The sequence below is a fragment of the Pogona vitticeps genome, chromosome 1, assembly GCF_051106095.1.
Source record: "Pogona vitticeps strain Pit_001003342236 chromosome 1, PviZW2.1, whole genome shotgun sequence".
NCBI lineage: Eukaryota > Metazoa > Chordata > Lepidosauria > Squamata > Agamidae > Pogona > Pogona vitticeps.
In genome coordinates this window covers 171,137,732-171,155,809 of record NC_135783.1, presented here as the reverse complement: position 1 = coordinate 171,155,809, position 18,078 = coordinate 171,137,732, and the positions used below count along the sequence as shown (strand labels likewise).

Here is an 18,078-nt window from a genome sequence, read left to right as displayed (position 1 = left end):
ATGTTACTTAGGGGAATGGCTTCTGGGTACCTCGTGGCATGGTCCACAATGGTAAGGATGAATCTGTTCCTTCTCTTTGTGGCCTTAGGCAATGGCCCCACAATGTCCATCCCTATGCGTTTAAATGGCGTTGATATCACGGGTAATGGGCATAACTTAGCTTTGGTTCTGTCGCGGTTATTCCCCTGCCTTTGACAAACATCGCATTGTCTGCAGAACTCCTTAATCTGCTTCCCCATCTCAGGCCAATAAAAATTTTGTGTGATCCTGTGCTTAGTTTTATTTACTCCCAAGTGTGCAGCAAATATGTCAGAGTGTCCCCTTTCTAATATCATCTGGCGATATTTAACCGGCACTACTATCTGACTTCTAATCCCATCTCCCCCTTTTGAGATATTCATTAGTGTCTCCCTGTATAATATTCCCTGTTTGATGTGAAATCTCTCTGGCGTTTCTGGTGTTAACTGGGTTTCTGTCACCTTACCAAAGCAATTTTTAAGCGTGCCATCTTCCTTTTGCTCTTGTGAAAATGTGCTGTCTTTGGGTAATACCATTTTAACTGCTTCATCTTCGTGTCTACCCTCATCTACTTTCACCTCCTGTTCCTCAGTAACTTCCTGAACTGTCCCTGTTGGGTCTTGTGAACGTGTAAGCATTAACACCCTCTTGACATGTTCCGCCAAGTCATTTCCCACAAGCACGGCTGCTGGCAATTCCGATGAAATTCCAATCTGCCAATTGCCCCTCCAGCCTTGATAACGCACGAATACTTCAGCCACTGGCAGAGAAATTACTTGTCCTTCTATCCCTTTAACTTTTAGGCTCTCATGTGGGATAATATGCTCCTTAGGAATAATATCAGGGTGACAAAGAGTCACCTGGGAACAGGTGTCCCTTAGGGCCAAATAATCATGATCAAATATCCCTATTTTAACTCCAGCAGTCTCAAAAAGTTGGGAATTCGTCCTAACTACAAGACAGTACTTTATTTCAGCCAGAGGAATACACTCCGCATCCCCCTCAGCTGCTGTATCAAGTCATGCCGGGGTCGCTATGGCAACAGTCTCTCCCAGTGGAGAAGAACTTTGCTCCTGCTGTACACAATAAACAGCTTTTGGCTTGTTCCCGCTCAAATTTTGAGGCAAATTTTCCTTTCTGTGTTTTAGTTTCTCACAGCTGGAGATCGTGGCCTTTTTCTTGGCAAAAGTAACATTTTCTGTTGTTTCCTGAGTATTTCTCATCTATCTTTTGTTTCCCCTCCAAAATCTGAGGTCTCTGTTGTTTATGGTCCGAGGGCTTCCCTTCCACATGGCTACCTCCTCCCTGCTGACTCTTTACTTGTCCCTGAGAGAACCTATTATAAGTCTCCCCTGTCTTCCTCACAGTTTTTCCCTCAGAATATAGTGGTTTTCTGATCTGAGATATAAAATCAGCGATTTCCGTGGCCTCTTTCAGAGTTTTCGGTTTCTTTTCCTTAACCTGGAATTTTAATTCCCCATGTAGGATAGAATAGAATTGTTCCAACGCTATAACATCCTTCAATTGCTGGAATGTCTCTATCCCCTCTTGAGACAGCCATTTTTCCAAAAACCTCACCAGATCGGATCCTAACTGTGTGAAAGTTTGGTCTGGCCGTTTGGTAAGTGATCTGAACTTTTGACGCAACTGTTCAGCATTGATACCATGCCGGGCAAACACCAGTTTCTTAAACTCTGAAAAATCTTTTAACATCTCTACTGGCATCTCGGCATAGACCTCAATGGAAAAAAAGGAACTGAGGTAATCGCTAGGAGAGGAGGACCATGCGGGCTACGGGGGACGGGGGGCAGTCCTACCAATCTTTTAGCTGTAGAATATTCTGAGACCTCTGTGCAGGCACAGACTTAACCCATTAGTGTGCATTCACAGAGACCACAAAGAAGAACAAAGAAGTGGTAGCTCCTTTGCATGGAAAGGATGGTGATATATGAGACAAAGAGAACTTTGCCCAGAATGATAAAGGGTCCAGAAACAAAGCCCTGTGAGGAACACCTGAGTGAGTTGGGTACACTTAGTGTCAATATGAGAACACTAAGAGGTGAGAATGATCGCCATTTTCAAATAGAAGATGGAGCAGGCTTGTTTTCTGCAGCTCCAAAGTACAGAACCTAAACTAGTAAATTCAAATAGGATCCACAGGGAGTTTCAAATTAACATTATGAATATCTTTCTTCCTAATATTCTTACAGTAAGAGAGTGGAATGAACTACCTGGAAGGTGGTAAGTTTTCTTTCATTGGGGATTTTTAGACTGATTGTTGTATGACCACGCCATGGATGCTTTAGCTGTAGATTTAGAGGGGACTGAACTCAAATGACCCCTGGGTTGCTTTGCAGTTCTATAGGTCTACAGTTTTATAGGAAGAAGCAGAACAAAATGGTCAAAACATTGCTTTGACTGCCAAAACTGGCCACAGTGTTTGTGGTGTCGGGAAGATTATAGCAATGCAAGCTCCACAAGATAGAATGCTGGATCTAACATCATCTATAATTACATTCCTCATTCCTTCATCACTTAAGACAGTCCATTCCCATATTTATAAGGATACATATACAGACATAAATACAATGTGCAGTGGTATAAAAATGTCAGGCTTACCTGTACCCATTATACTTCAACACTATGGGTTGCTACAGTATATACTGTACATGTAGCTTACAGTATGTATGCACTGATTGCGATTTTGATAATACTGGGTATAGAACAATTCTTGTTTTCACCAGAACTGGAGCAGCGAAAACAGTACAGACATCGGCTGTATCTTGATTGCACTCAACATGTGTGCACTTTGCTTCTAGAAGTGAAGCAAAATTAGCAGTGGGAAGAAGATGGATGTGAACCAGAGTCACAGGCAGCAATTTGGGTGCCCTATGGCTTTATTGCTGTATTGGTTAAGCTTGGGCACATGAGATTGACATAAATGGGAAGTGGAGAGAGGCAGTTCCTATGAAGAGGAATGGCCAGCAAGCCCATTTGGCCCAGGCCTCACCTCGCTGGGGAGGGAGGGGGCTCTCTTCAGTCAAGGCTGCATGACTGTCAGGCATTCTATGATATTTTTTTTTAAAAATTAACATGACACTCTTTACATTAAAATATTTTAACTCTTTTCCCGAAACAATGAGGGAACACCACAATGTGAAATGGCCTGGGTGCATTTGAGTTCTCAGAGGGCCTGGATGGAGGAACGCGGAGGAACGCCTGTGTCTTGATAGCCATATTTGTTCTCTGCTGAGTCTGCCTGTTTTCTGTTTCTTTCTGCCTCAGAGCAACAGTCAGAAGCAGTGTATATGCTCATAATCAGGGAGTTTGTGCCGTTCCAGAAGCAGATACTAATGGATGGATTCGCACCTTTCCAGCAGCCAGTTTTTGCACCCTTTAACATTCTGGACCAAAGTGCCAAGCATCCTGCTCTCCCGGCATCTCTGGTGTGAACATGTGGCTCTGTTTCCAAATGTATGAATAGACCCTGGGCAAATTTTATTTTTGAGCTGAATGAAAAGAAAAACATTTCGAACTCTATTTTACCATTTATTTAAGGATTTCTTAAGAGACCAAACTAACCTTAAACATTTCCTCTTCCTCCTTGTACACAGGATTTTGCTTGGCAAGGCAAGTCAGGAATTCGACAGCAGCCAGTGGCTTCTTGTTCAGTTGCATCAGACGTCGTTCTGTTAAGACTGCTTGAACTGCCTTGAGAATGTGACCTTGTGTATAACCGTCAGACACCTGTGCCAGGCAACTGATATTCAGTTGTTTGAAGAGCCGTCCTCCATTTTGCAGTATGAAGTGTTTCCATAAAACTGTCCAAGGCCAGAAACAGGAATGAAAAGATAGCCACAAGGGTATTAATGAAGGAACAGTACATTCAGGAACCTGATTGGGTTAGCTAGCAGTGGGAAAAACTGATAATATCTTCTGCAATTGAATCTTTTGAACAAATTCCTCCCATTCCAAATACGTAATTTGTGAATTTTGGTTAATTCTTTGCAAATAAACAGAAACAAAATGTTCACCAATCTGACCATATTCAACAGGTGTAGCTATTCTCTGCCTGAGGTGGATCACACTGTAACTGCCTACCATACAGATGTTTAAAAACTGAGAAGACTCTCAGAAACCCTAATTTGGCACTAAGTAGACTGGATAGAGAAGGACTGAAATCCAACCATTCTAAAAATTAATGGGAGGGAATCTCAAATTCTTTCTATTCTCAGTATGGAAAAACTGGGAATTTTTGGAAGTTTTTGTTAAAAGTGAACAGAAACAAAATAATCATCCATTCCTACTGTTAACTGTACAAAAATTAAATAGCACCATTAGTACCAGCATATTTAAAATATGAATATGAATATTTTTAAATGGCCAGTAAATCTTCAAGGAATCTAGTGTGATGGATGCTACACTTAATACCAAACTATAGTTAGGAACATATTGGCTAGAATCTGATTGCATATTTTACAATCATGTAGCTGTGATAACATCATCAACTGCAGATGAGTGGCTGCCACATCATGGCTATTTTAGGAAAATGAAAAGCTTGAAAAAAACTATTTCAAGCCACAATCTTAACAAGAATATGGCAACAAACACTATATGTGGTTCCTAGGAAAAGAACCAGCCTGTGTAGACAGGGACAAGCTGCACAGTCCCAAGGCAACACCAGAAGAAGGGAATGGTCAACCACTTCTGATTATTCTTTATCTAGAAAATCCTGGAAAGGGTCACCATAAGTCAGAGTGGACCTGATGGCACACAATTAACAATAATGAAGTACATGATGGGGGGAGGTAAATGAAGGACATGGAATGTTCATAAGACTACTTCTGATTGTCTGGATGAGAAACTAATTGTAGTTCAGTCTGGAGTCTGCTATAGGGCAGTCTGGTGTAGAGAGATGGGGGAAAGGGTGGTTTTAGAGTCTGAGCTTTGAGAGAGAATTCTGAGAGTCTGATGGGGGCTGAAGTAGCACAGTAAAAGATTGCTCTAAATCACTTTAAAGATTAGGCATAAACCATGTTCCTTTAACACTGGCACTTGAATAAAATCTTACTTATTCTAATTAACCTGAGTAGCATTGAGTTCAATATCTGAGGGTCAGCTACCTGGAAAGTATTATAAAGGCCTGAGCTGAAGAGTTAAATATAAACACATGTAGCAGCTAAACATTGGTGGCAGTGAAAGAGAAAGAGAGGAAATAAGCAAAGTTTTTAAAGGAAAACAATGTTTCTTCCTATGGTGATTTAAAGAGCTCATTACCCCAATAGTCAAGTGACAAGACTAAGGGCGGTTTGACACTGGTGCCAGAGAGAAGGGATGTGACAGATGTCCTTTCCCTTTTAGTGGGAGAAGACAGATCCTGGGTCGAACACTTGGAAAGTATGCTGCTTGGTTTCTTCCTAAGCTCCAATTAACATTCTTGGGGTTAATTATGTGCATTGCATAAACCATAGGTTTGATAAGCTTGGTGTTTTGTTCTCTTTTCCCCAGAACTTTCCCTTCAACTCTTCTTATTGCAGGTAAAGTACCAGGAAATGTAATGAGAAACCACGACTGACTCACTGCACTGTCCCTGGTTGAGAGGTAACACTCTTGAGTGGCGGTTCTTCTTGAATAAATTCAGATACAATAGTACTTTTAAGAAACCAAAGGGGTCTAAGGGATGAGCTATGGAACAAAAGCAGTTCTGATCACTTCACATTCACCTCACCCCCTTTTTATACATGATAAGCCTGTATTGTGAATGAACAAACACAGCTGTCACCATCATGTCTAATTTGAGCCCCTGGTTGAATCCTGAATGCCATCACTATTGGCTTGCAGCAAATTGGACATTTAGCCTAAGAAATGAACAACTACTGATAGTCTGAAAATGAAAGAAATAATGGGACCTCTCAATCATCTATAGATTCTTTAAATTCTTTTATGTTTTACCTTCTGTTAAAATTTGATTAGTAATACAAAAATGAAACAAATCTGGGCTTGCAAAGCTAACTTTTTTATTCCTGACTGCACTCCCCTAGGCCACTGCACTCACCACTGTGGAGTGGCTTTTCAGGAACACTTGAGTGGGGAGGCAGAAACAGTGTGTGGAATCTGGCAGAGATCTTAGTAATTTCAAAACACCAAGTTCTGTAATAATCTTGTGGTTTCTAGTTCTAAATGAAATTTATTCACAAAATTATTTTTCCCCACAGTGGGTAGACAATAAAGACATACAAATGTTTTGATCTATCTGATGCACAATACAATTCAATTTAGTGTTAATATGTGTTTGCATAAATGAGCTTTACATAGGGATGTGTACTGTCTTTGGACAAATGGGCAAAATCATATTGAATCAGGACATTTATGTGATTCTAGGGCCATTACAGGGTGGAGCAAAGAGCCACTGATCACTCATGGGGCAACACTCTAGGGATCATTTGTGTTCCATCAGGCATTTGTGGGGATAAAGAAAAAGATAGCTATTTGAACTGAGGAAGTAAAAATTGAAGACTGAGCTGCTGGCTCCAAAGAAGAAGGGAAATGACAGCTGGATCTCTCAATAAACCCCAAGATCTCTTCTGCGGACACTTCCACCACTAAGGCATTAGGGAAGACTGAGACTAAAGTCTATATATTAACAGTGCCTCCTGCATGTTGCAGAGCCTCCTGCAGCCACTCCATGAGCCATTTTACCTAGAGGTAGTGTAAAGTGAAGTCTTCTGTCATTGTTGCTAGCTATGTTAACCTTTTTTCTTTCTTCTCTGCTTAATTAAACAGTTTATTGTGAAGATTGAGTGTGCATGAAGGAATGCCTGCATTCCTTTTGTATGGACTTTGATTGGCTAGATCAGAATTAGTGTGCAATACATTAGTCCGTCAGGCCATCAGGTCATTCTGTAATATTGTGCAAATTCCACTGCCTGCTGGTGTCTGCATAATTTCTAGAAGGTCACTTGTGAACAGAAATAAAATTCTCCTGCCTAACATGTCCCTAAAATGTATGGTGCTGTGTAGCTCCCATCACCACCTCAAGTTAATGTTGTGCATTTTCTCATCTATAAGCATGTTTTTTTAACTGAGATCTGGAAATTCACAAATACCATCAAATATGTGGTAAAGAATTGGGTCAGAGTGTCATAAAGGCACAGAATTGGTTGAGAACCTATCTGTGTACACAAATACAAGCACAAACCAAATGGGGTGATATGTGTCACTGCACATCCCAGCTTTATGTAAATAACACTTCCAACACAGGTTTTCAGGTACTTGCCAAATCTTGAAGCATAATCTGGCCTTGGAACCAGTACTATTTTCTTATAAACTCTGCAAAGAGGCTTGAGCTCTGCATTAAAGGGTCGTTTAGTGGTTCCCACTATCAGTACCCTGTCTTCAGTTTTCAGAGTTTTCAACATTTTGGGAAGTTGCTTTTTCAAACGTTTAGGCTCCATCTTCAAGATAAAATATAAAGAGGTGATATGTTAGCTAGAATTATTGCCATACCTACAACTGGTTCTATTCTTCATGAATACAATTATTTTTTATGCTTACAGAGTCACAGCCTAGTGCTAGACTTCACATTTATCAGGCGAAATAGAATTCAAGAACTACATTATGTGGCAGCAGGACTTGTTTTAATTATGGTAAAGCTAAAGCTTTATGAGTCAGTTCTATTATTATTAAATCTAGAATCTTTATAAGCTGCAAAGAATTGTGATATGTTTTCTAGGACTTCTCATAGTAAACCAATATTTCCGTTTTAAAATTTCTTTTCAGGTTCAGGACAATCTTAATGGCTGAAATCCAGTAGTAAGTGGCAAATACAACAGGCTCATTGAATCAGTGGTGATTTGGTTTGTCAATGTCTCTGCAATTTCCACTGATTCAATGGACTTACTCTAGCTGCTGTTTATAGCCCCTGAATTTTTATGCAAATACTTTCCATTAATTGTCAGTACCTGTTTTGATTTCAAAAAACTTGTTGTTTATCAGTGATTCCCAAGGTGGAGTAGTCGAGAAAAGAGAAAAAGGGAGTCTCTTCATTTTGACTGGATTACAATTATCTATTAGAAAATATGTATGTATGTATGTATGTATGTATGTATGTATGTATGTATGTATGTATGTATGTATGTATGTATGTATTTATGTATGTATGTATGTATGTATGTATGTATGTATGTATGTATGTATTTATTTATTTATTTATTTATTTATTTATTTATTTATTTATTTATTTATTACCCACCTTTCTTCCAGAGAAGGAACTCAAGATGATTTATTAAATCAGCTTACAAAAAAATGACCTACTGAAAATACAATTTTGATCTCAGTTTACTTAAACATTATGCTGCCAATGTTTGAGATTAAAAATCTCTTTCAGTTTTTAATAAGAAATACAAAATGTCTAAGAATGTGTGTATGGATCTATTTCTGTTGTTCTGAAAGTACACAAAGTTTGTGAAAGCAGTTCAGACTAACACACACATCACTTTATATACTATCATCTGTGTGGCAAGCTGTTTCTGCCAAATTAGCCAGCAGAGGGCACCAATCTTTTCACAGATAGATTCAACATCTATGCAGGGTTTTTTTTTAAAAAGACACTATGGTAAAACGTAGGATTAACTAAAAACAAACTTTCTTAAATTCAGAACAAAAGTAAAATGGGAACATATGTAAGATTATAATTTCTTTTCAGTTGATGTTTAACAGTTACCCAACAATCTTACTGTTGAGATTTTCTTAAATATACTCAAATTATGTAAATCATTATGCTTGGAACATGCATTCAGAAATGTAGTTAACTGAGACTTAATTCTTTTCCACAGGCTTTAAACATTTTATATATGATGAATTTTAAAACTTTTAAGTAATAAATTGAGAAAATATGAATATGAAATTGAGAATTTGGTTGTAACTTTTCTCTTGGAGTTACCATCTATTCTTATACAACATATTACTAACTTGCCTTTGTTTATTTACCTTATAAACTGATCATGCTTTCTCATTTCTACTATGATCTGTGAAGAGTTCTGTATATATGCTATAGTTCATATTAGAAACATAGCATACAAAAATACATTGTACGCTATAGTTCTAATATGTAGGAATATATATTCCTACATATTAGAACTATAGCAAACAATGTATTTTTTTGGATTTCTGATTTTCTGGAAGCAAGGTGACAATAACCATAATAAACTCCATAAGGTTATGGAGTGCATGTCTGGTGATGTATGCTCCTTGTCATTAGATTCTAATTACAACAGTTACTTAAGTCTCTTCCCATATGTGGTGCTAGGAAATATTCCCTTCAGTTTGCCATGCTGTAATTTTGCTAGTGCAGTATGAAAAAACAGATTTACCTCTTTTTCAGCTTTAGGCACCTTTTTGTAGAAGGTTTTCTCAGTGTCTCCAATCCATATGACTGAAGGTTGTAGTTGTTTTGCTACCTGGGCAGGTGAAAAATCAGAAGACTTTTAAAGTCCTGCCTATTTTAAATACTAGTGAAGCAATTAGAAGTAAAGATTGTGGGTCTTTCATCTAGTTCCTGTAGCATGTTCCAGAAGGGGAACTTCAGTGTGCCTCCCCACCTCCTGTTAATTTCAGTGGAAGAAGCCATGCTTCCATTCTTCTTGCATGGCTGGAGTAGCTCCTTCTACTGAAATTTGTGGAGGACTCTCAAAGTTAATCTATCTTAAGAATGATAATTCTCAACAAAAACAAAAGAATTGTCTTGTGATACCTGCAATGTTAAGACAATTGTTATGGCAAATATCAAACCGTGATTTAAATTTTGTTATTTTTTTAAACCATTAATTCCAGTTCCCATGATAAAGTATAACATGGATTTTCCAAAGAAAATGTCTCACACTGGGGATAATAAAACAGTGTTACTTTGTTTATTATCTATACCCTCACCTGGTTGTGGGGAAATTCATAAATATACTGGCCACTGATTTACACGCCAGTATGTGAGGAAGTAGACTTTGATCCATGAAAGCTCACACTGAAATAAAATTGCTACTCTTTAGATTGCTGTAATATTTTGATTTTGCCCCCTTTTCTTTTTCTGATATAACATTAGTCTCACATCTCATTGGGAGTCGAAACGAGACAGCACATATTTTAGATAGTCAAGTAGTTAGCATTCATATTTGAAAATAGTAATCATAATTATATGCTATCAAGTTGGTTTTGACTCATAGAAACCCTTTCCAGGGTTTTTAGTATAAGAATACTCAGAAGTGGTTTACCCTTCCCTTCTTCTCAGGGTGCCCTGAGTCTTGCCCTGTTTGTTGGAGCAAATACTTGATCAGTGTCATAGTGTCTATGCAAACTAATATCTCCTTCCTCTGCTTATGTTCTGGGAATATTCTCAACATGCCCAAGGCTACACAGGCTAGTTCTCCCCCCTGGAATAACAGTGGGGAACTGAGCGCAGCTCCCAGTGCCTAACTCACTGTATATTTGAAAATATGGGCAATTAATTCTGAAATTATTATACAACAGCCAGATATTAGATAACTAATTGTGGTTCACTTTCTCATAAATAGGGTCGTGGTGGCGCTGTGGGCTAAACTACAGAAGCCTGTGCTGCAGGGTCAGAAGACCAGCAGTCATCAGATCTAATGCCACACAACGGAGTGAGCTCCCGTTGCTTTGTCACAGCTCCTTGCCAACCTAGCAGTTCGAAAGCATGTAAAAATGCAAGTAGATATATAGGTACCACCTCGGTGGGAAGGTAAAATGGGGTTCCCTAGTCACGCTGACCACGTGGCAACACAAACTGTCTTCGGACAAGCGCTGGCTCTACGGCTTGAAAATGGGATGAGCACCGCCCCCTAGAGTCGGACACAACTGGACTAAAAATGTCAAGGGGAACCTTTTACTTCTCATAAATGGAGCAAACACAATGTACTCCAACGAAAAGCTTACTTTATCCACATAATTCATATATTATAAAAGTTTTTGGTGCAAGTGAAAAAAAAAACTGAAATTATAACCTGCCGCAAACTAGAAGCAAAGTGTCTCCAAAGAATCCTGGCTTAAACTACTTCTGCTAGCTGCCCTTAAAACTATGCCTCAACTGCCCATCATCTCTCTCTTTTAAATTTGTGCGATGCTCTGAACACTCTAAAGTGTGATATAAATATTATTATAAAAGTGTTATTGTTAATTAAAAATACCTCTTCTGGAAGTGTATGTTGTCGATGCATCCAAAATCCATTAAAATTAATGCATCAGCGATACCCTGAGGATTTGTTCACACATGATATTTGTGATGAAGATTTAAAGATAATCATGATAATTAACTTTCACCACAAATGCATGTTATGTGTGAACAAGTCCTCGGGGTGTCGTGTATATCCCATTGAACTTGATGTCAGATCCATTAATTTTAATGGACTTGTAATATATCCACAGCATACCAAGCTGTAACGATTTTTAGTTGCTTCTTCAGATCCACTATAATTCCACTTTGCAGCATGAAAAAAGTAACATGCCAGAATTTTTGTTGTTGCTGCTGTTTTATAAAGGGCAGCAATAGATATTCACTAGAAAAGGCATTTACTAGTTCTTTATCATCTCCACATACGATGTATGGAAACAAAATCTCTATATGAGAGATTTAAAATTACCTTGTAATAACAGAAATGACCTAAAATTTTTGATTGCTGTTACGAATCACACTTGTTAGTCTTGTAAGTAGGCTTATTAGCCCAGGAAAAGAATTTTTAATGGTAAATATTTTTAATTATTAAAAAAAAAACCCTTAAAACCATCAGTTTTCTGCTTGCTTTGCTTGTTGCTTGCATGCAAAATAATTATAGATTCTCTCTCATATCAGACTTGCTTAGGGAAGCCTAAGGGAATTAAATTCTATTCTGGGAACACTGCAGTTTTTCAGGAACTCAAAGAAGGTGGAAAGCAAGTAAACAAAATCTTTGTTATGGATATTTTCCAGTATGGTTAGTTATTACTGCCTATGTTGGGAAAAGCATTAACTGCTTGATAAACAAACATTACCTGTAGAGTCAACGATAAAAGGAAAACAATATAAGGAGAATTAAGGCTTTTAAACTCACATAGTAATTATTTCACTAGTTAATCTACTAATGCATTTCATCTCTGTTTCCAGTTTAAAATCAACTGAATGTTATACATGTGAAAAACACATGTCTTTTAGGAATCCATAATATTTCTTCTCTTCCTGCTACTTTTTCTTTTCTTTGTTAAATTAAATGTCTTATGAAGGGCTATTGAAGTATACCTCATATTCTTTACAAGAAACTTTTTAAAGTACAATCATCATAGTTAAATAGACAGGGGCAGATCCCAGAATATTATAGTCTCATTTCAGGTTATCTTCAAAGGAATAATGTCAGACAGATAGTGTACTCTTATATTAAACTTGCTACTGGGGAAGTATATTTAGCTTCATGCAAAACAGTGATCCTTTCCATATCAATTCAGATTAATCATCTATATGAATTGCCCCTGATTTTCAGTTCACAAAATGAACTATAAATGAAAGTCTTGCATATATCATGTTCAGCAGCAGTTGTCCTTAGCTGATCAATTACTGCTACAGCATTTTGCTAATTTTTAAATGACCATGAGCCACCAATAATCCAATGGTATCTCACTGGCAGATATGTAACAGGCTGTTTGTTCCAATGAATGTACTTCATTTGAATTATTCATGGGTAGTGCGACTCTATAGATAGTTAAATGGACTATGTAATTAATTTATAATTGAAATCTTATTAGCAGTGCTATGCTCTTCATTTTGTTGAAGTCACCAGTAGATGGCTCCTTAACCTTTCTAATACTCTCTTAAATTAAGCTAGGAATGATATTGAGCCCTTTTTTGAACTGTTTAGCTTTTAATTTTAGACACTAACATCAGTTGTTTAGTGTATGTTTGCAGATGTTTATTTTTCACCTGCACCCAGGCTGTCATTGCAGTATTTCTGAGTTAAAGGAGGAGGACAATAAACACAGTAGTTATGAAAATCCTAGTGTTATATGTGATTGATCATATGCCCAAATACATACCAGCAGCCTGGAAAAAGTAAAATCCATTTGTACAATTGCTCGTACTTGTCCTCTTCAACAAGAATTTGTACTTAATTTGAAGGGTAGGATACATTTTACGTTGTTTTAGTATACAGTATATATTTAGTATATATTTGGGACAGTATACAACTGTCTCATCTTTGCTCAGCTGGATACTTGATCTGACATCAAACCCACACTGAAGGGTGGTGGAGGGCAGGGGGAGGACTTGCTGTCATTCATAAGGACTCCTGTTCCTTGTGTTGGACCAAAGAGATGGAATTGGGTTGTTACTGGTGTACCATTCACCCCACTGTCCAGTAGCCTCCCTGCCTGAGTTAACTGAGGGTTTAACTCAGGGGTGGTCCTGCATAACCCCAGGACTGTTGAAGTTCCCCAGAACAACAGTCTTGGGGTTATCCAACATCCACACCAAGACTGACTTGACAATTCCTCTTGTGATTTTATGACATGCTGGAGATGTCTGTGATGCAAACTAAAAACAGCTTTCAGTCCCATCAGAAACGCCAAGACTGAGTGCTCTGAAATAATCAAATCTAGGCTGCTGCACTGTGTTTCCCTTCCAGCATATAAGGGAAACTATGGTTACCTGTTTCTACCTGGCTCACCCAAAGAGAGGAATGAAGTGGTAATAAAGGTGCTGTGTGCAGGTACTCATGCATTTATTGGTGTAAATATAAAGGAAATGTTAAAGCAGACATATTTATAGCAATGTAGGAACAATTACTTAATAATTAGTTTGAAACACTTTTGTAATGATAGATGATATATGTTGTTAAAATGAAATCAATGTAGGTGTTTGCAGTTGTGTGCTAAGTCATGTGGCTGATGGGTGGTAACAAATTGATAACAGTGATATTTATTTCTTAAAATGAATAAACTTCAGATATTTCTGGATCGCAGCTCCCATCACCCATCATCACTGGTTATGCTATCTATGGCTGATGAGAACTGCATTCCAATATCTGGGGAACCGCAGGTTGCCTAGCCCATGACAAATAAGACTGCAAATCTGTGAATGTCTACTCAGGAGTAAGGCATATAGCATCCTAATGGATTTACTTCCAAGTAAGTATGTAAATGGCAGCAGCACAGAAGATCTACAAGGAAGATAAAACAACAATTGGAAGATGTGAGTTTATTTGCCTTACAATAAACATGCATGTATATTTACTGGGCACAAGCATTGAAAGATTTCAGTAAGACAAATGTAAAACATCTGTGCGAGCAGTAATCCGTTTTTAAAATAAATTCTAATGTTTTATTATTACCATGATTTACTATTAATGTTTTTATTACAACAACAAAGTGGCTGTTAAATATAATATATTTAATTATATAGTAAGGACAACATTCTTAATTATATACTGTAATTAAAATATAGATATACACAAATTTACACACATACAAAAAGGAATAGGAAAGAATTTCTTTGTCCTACCTTGAAAACCATGTGCAGCATCATTTGCAGACCAGCCTTGCCAGGATATTTACCTGCAATGTTAGCTGCAGATAAATTGAAAAGGTTGGCTCCTGTTTCAGTGCAAAGGGCATGAACAAGCATCTTTTTCCCAACTCCTTCAGGTCCAGCCAAAAGTAAAGCTTTCACTGTAGGAGCTTTTTCATGTACGGACTGAGACCCTATGGAAATGAAACAAGGACAATTTCACCCTGTAATTACAGTATATGTATTGTAAAAACTTCTTTTCATTAATCCTGTCAATGATTCCCAAGTGCTGGAGAGACAGTTTAATAGGATTGAGGATTAATGAAAATAGCACTTTCACTACTTTCAGGAACAGAATATTCAATTTTTAAAAAGCTAGTTTTCCTTCTAAATGGTTTAGACAGCTGACAAGGAGAAAGAAAGTTTAGCCATTCCTCTACAATGAGCCAGCAAAAAGGCCCTGCCATCTCCAGCAGAAACCACCCATTTTTAAAATTTGTTTATTTTATTTATATCCCGCCTATCTGGTCGGGTCATTTGATTATCCTATTCCCATTGAAATTAAAGAAATGTACAAGTGCTCAGCACTGCTCTTGCAATATCTAATCCTGATGGTGCTTGTTCCGTCTCTAGATTACTTGCTTTGTTACATCATCATGATAATCATCAACAACAACAACAAGGAGTCCCAGGGTGCAGTGATTAAACTGCAGTCCTGCAGTCACAGCCTTTGATCACCAGCTGAGTTCCATACTGATGGGTTCAGCTAGGTTGACTCAAGGTTGACTCAGCCTTCCATCCTTCTGAGGTCAGTAAAACCTTATGGGGTTGGGGGAGGCAAAGTGTTCCTTGCATAATTATGTTATAAATGGCCCAGAGAATGCTCTAGTACTATGGAGTAGTACAAACTTTGGCAACTAAAAGCTGAAAAAGTGTTATTTTGCATAAAACTTTTTGGACTGTATCTTGCTTCTGATAAAGTGGTATACAATGTCTAAAAGCTTGTATAAACATCTAAATCCTTAAGATGTCAGAAAACTATTTTTCATCAAAGGTCAGACCTTTAAAAGAATAGCTGAAGTCCTTTTGTGTAAGTTAGGACTGCAGAAAGGTGATTACATCACCAGCAGGGGGAGACTTTCTGTAATTAAATTGTTCCCTTTCTCAGCCACAGCTTTCTGACTTATGATTATTCTCTTACATAGAAACCATGAAAGCGACTTGATAGAAGGATTCTTTAATTAAATTTTCCCCTGTCAGTAGTGGCGTTTGGCCACAGCAATTTTCAGTAACCTAAGAGCTCCTTCTTCTGTCCTATTGCTCCCATGGCTTCCACATGGTGAAATGGATTAAATGCAAGGTGGACAAACTGCAGAAATAAATTTAATTACCGAAAATCTCCTACTGCTGGTGATGTCACCATCCTTCTGGAGGTGTAATTTATGCAAGAGAATTCTAGCCAATAAATACCTGGCCATCTTCTGTATGTTGTAAGCTAAGTTCAATGATGCTCATGAGATTGTCCCCCCAAAAATTATTTAAAGCATGCAGGTGTGTGTGTGTGTGTGTGCGCGCGCGCACACACACACACACACACACACAAAATAGATATAGGGCCCACTAAACCACATAACTGCTTTGATCTATTTATTTAGATTAAGTTCACACCTCACTAAGTAAGCTGCAAACTTCCCACTGATCATAATGCTGGATTGGCATGGAAGATTCTTGTTCATTGAATTATTCCCAGCAAATTGTATTTGAACACCCAATCTGATGCCTAACTCACTGAGCTACCCAGCAGGTATATTTCCCCAGTGTGCAGTCCAGAACAGCCAGGCTGTATGACCTTGAGCAAACTGCACAGTCCCAGCATGTCCCCAGAAAAATGGAAGAACAAATCACTGCTGAGTACTTTTGACCTAGAAATCCCTGAAAAAGGTTGCCACAATTCAGAATTGACTTTGACAGCACACAATTATTATTAAACATAATATTTAATGGAGTTTATATCTGAGCAGAAGTGTACAGAATTCTATAAATCCTACACTGAGATGAATTAGATTACAGTGGTACCTCGCAAGACGATTACCCCGCAAAATGGTTTTTTCACTAGACGTTGACTTTTTGTGATTGCTATAGCGATTCGCAAAATGGCCTTTCCTATGGGGGATTTCGCTAGACGATGATTTGGTCCATGCTTTGCGGACCGTTTTTTCCGCAAGACGACGATTTCTCCAACTTATCAGCGGCTCCGCAAAATGGTTTCACTATAGGCGATCTTTGCAAAACGAGTGTTTTCGGGACCAAAGTTTTGCAAGACAGCGATTTAAACAGCTGATTGGCACTTCGCAAAATGGCTTCCCTATGGGTAATTTTTGCTGCACAATGATTATTTTTCCCACTGGAATGCATTAAATGGGTTTCAATGCATTCTAATGGGAAAATGATTTTTGCTAGACGATGTTTTCACTAAACAGCGATTTCAGTGGAATGGATTAACATCGTCTAGTGAGGCACCACTGTATATGCCAGCTAAATGAACAAGAGGGATGTGGTGGCGCTGTGGGTTAAACCGCAAAGCCTCTGGGCTTCAAGGTCAGAAGATCAGCAGTTTGAATCCATGCGATGGAGTGAACTCCTGTCGCTTGTCCCAGTTACTGCCAACCTAACAGATCGAAATGCGAGTGGATAAATAGGTACCACCACAGCATTTCGTGTCTAAGTCGTGCTGGTCATGTGACCACAGACGCTGGACAAACGCTGGCTCTACAGCTTGGAAACGGGGATGAGCACCACCCCCTAGAGTTGGACATGACTGGATATTTGTCAGGGGGAACCTTTACCCTTACCTAAATGATCAAGATATATGGCAAAGAAATGTATATAAACAAACTGCTGTCACATTCATTTTTCTTTTCTTTGATTCCAGTCCTGGTTTGGAATGGGACTGCAGCAGTCAGTATCTGACTATAGATAGATATAATTGTGTACAATGTCAATGTTTTCTTCTATTTTCCACCAGGATAAGAGAAGTAGGAATATAGTAGAGCTAATACACAAAACTTTTTTGGACAAAGGTTCTGTCATAAAGATTATCCTTCAGTCCTCTTTCTGAACAAAATACTATGTGTATAATATTTAAGGAAGCAACCATACTAGGTTATTATTAATTTGTCATACTTAAATGACATTCATTCATTCGTTCATTCATTCATTCGATTTGCGCACTGCCCCATTTGTGCAAGCACTACTCTGGCCAGTTACAGGTTAAAACCTAAAATGCTGAAGACCACACATAAAAGTTAAAAAGTAAAAGTACTCTCTCTGATATAGGAAATAATCTCTGACTACTTCTACAGATGCTTTCATTGTTTAATAGGTCTCAGCCACATTAGCTGGCTTGTAAGAGGCAAATTGCAACCTTACTCCTCCCCTAACTTGATTAAATTTAATCAGTGGAGCTTGTACTTATATTACTTTTCACAATTGACTTTGTTTTATGTGCTACAGTTCCCTAACTG

General features: G+C 38.2%; 1 protein-coding gene across 9 annotated transcripts in view; it reads right to left on the bottom strand.

The window, feature by feature from the left end:
- Positions 1–18,078, bottom strand: part of DRC11 (dynein regulatory complex subunit 11) — a 204,306-nt gene that overhangs the window by 21,715 nt on the left and 164,513 nt on the right. For all 9 annotated transcript variants that reach the window (XM_072977292.2, XM_072977271.2, XM_072977285.2 and 6 more), the window contains 4 exons: positions 14,549–14,748; positions 9,390–9,476; positions 7,295–7,472; positions 3,601–3,839 (listed from right to left, as the gene is read on the bottom strand). In XM_072977292.2, the coding sequence (XP_072833393.2) occupies positions 3,601–3,839; positions 7,295–7,472; positions 9,390–9,476; positions 14,549–14,748 (704 nt within the window). The remainder of the gene's footprint in view (positions 1–3,600; positions 3,840–7,294; positions 7,473–9,389; positions 9,477–14,548; positions 14,749–18,078) is intronic.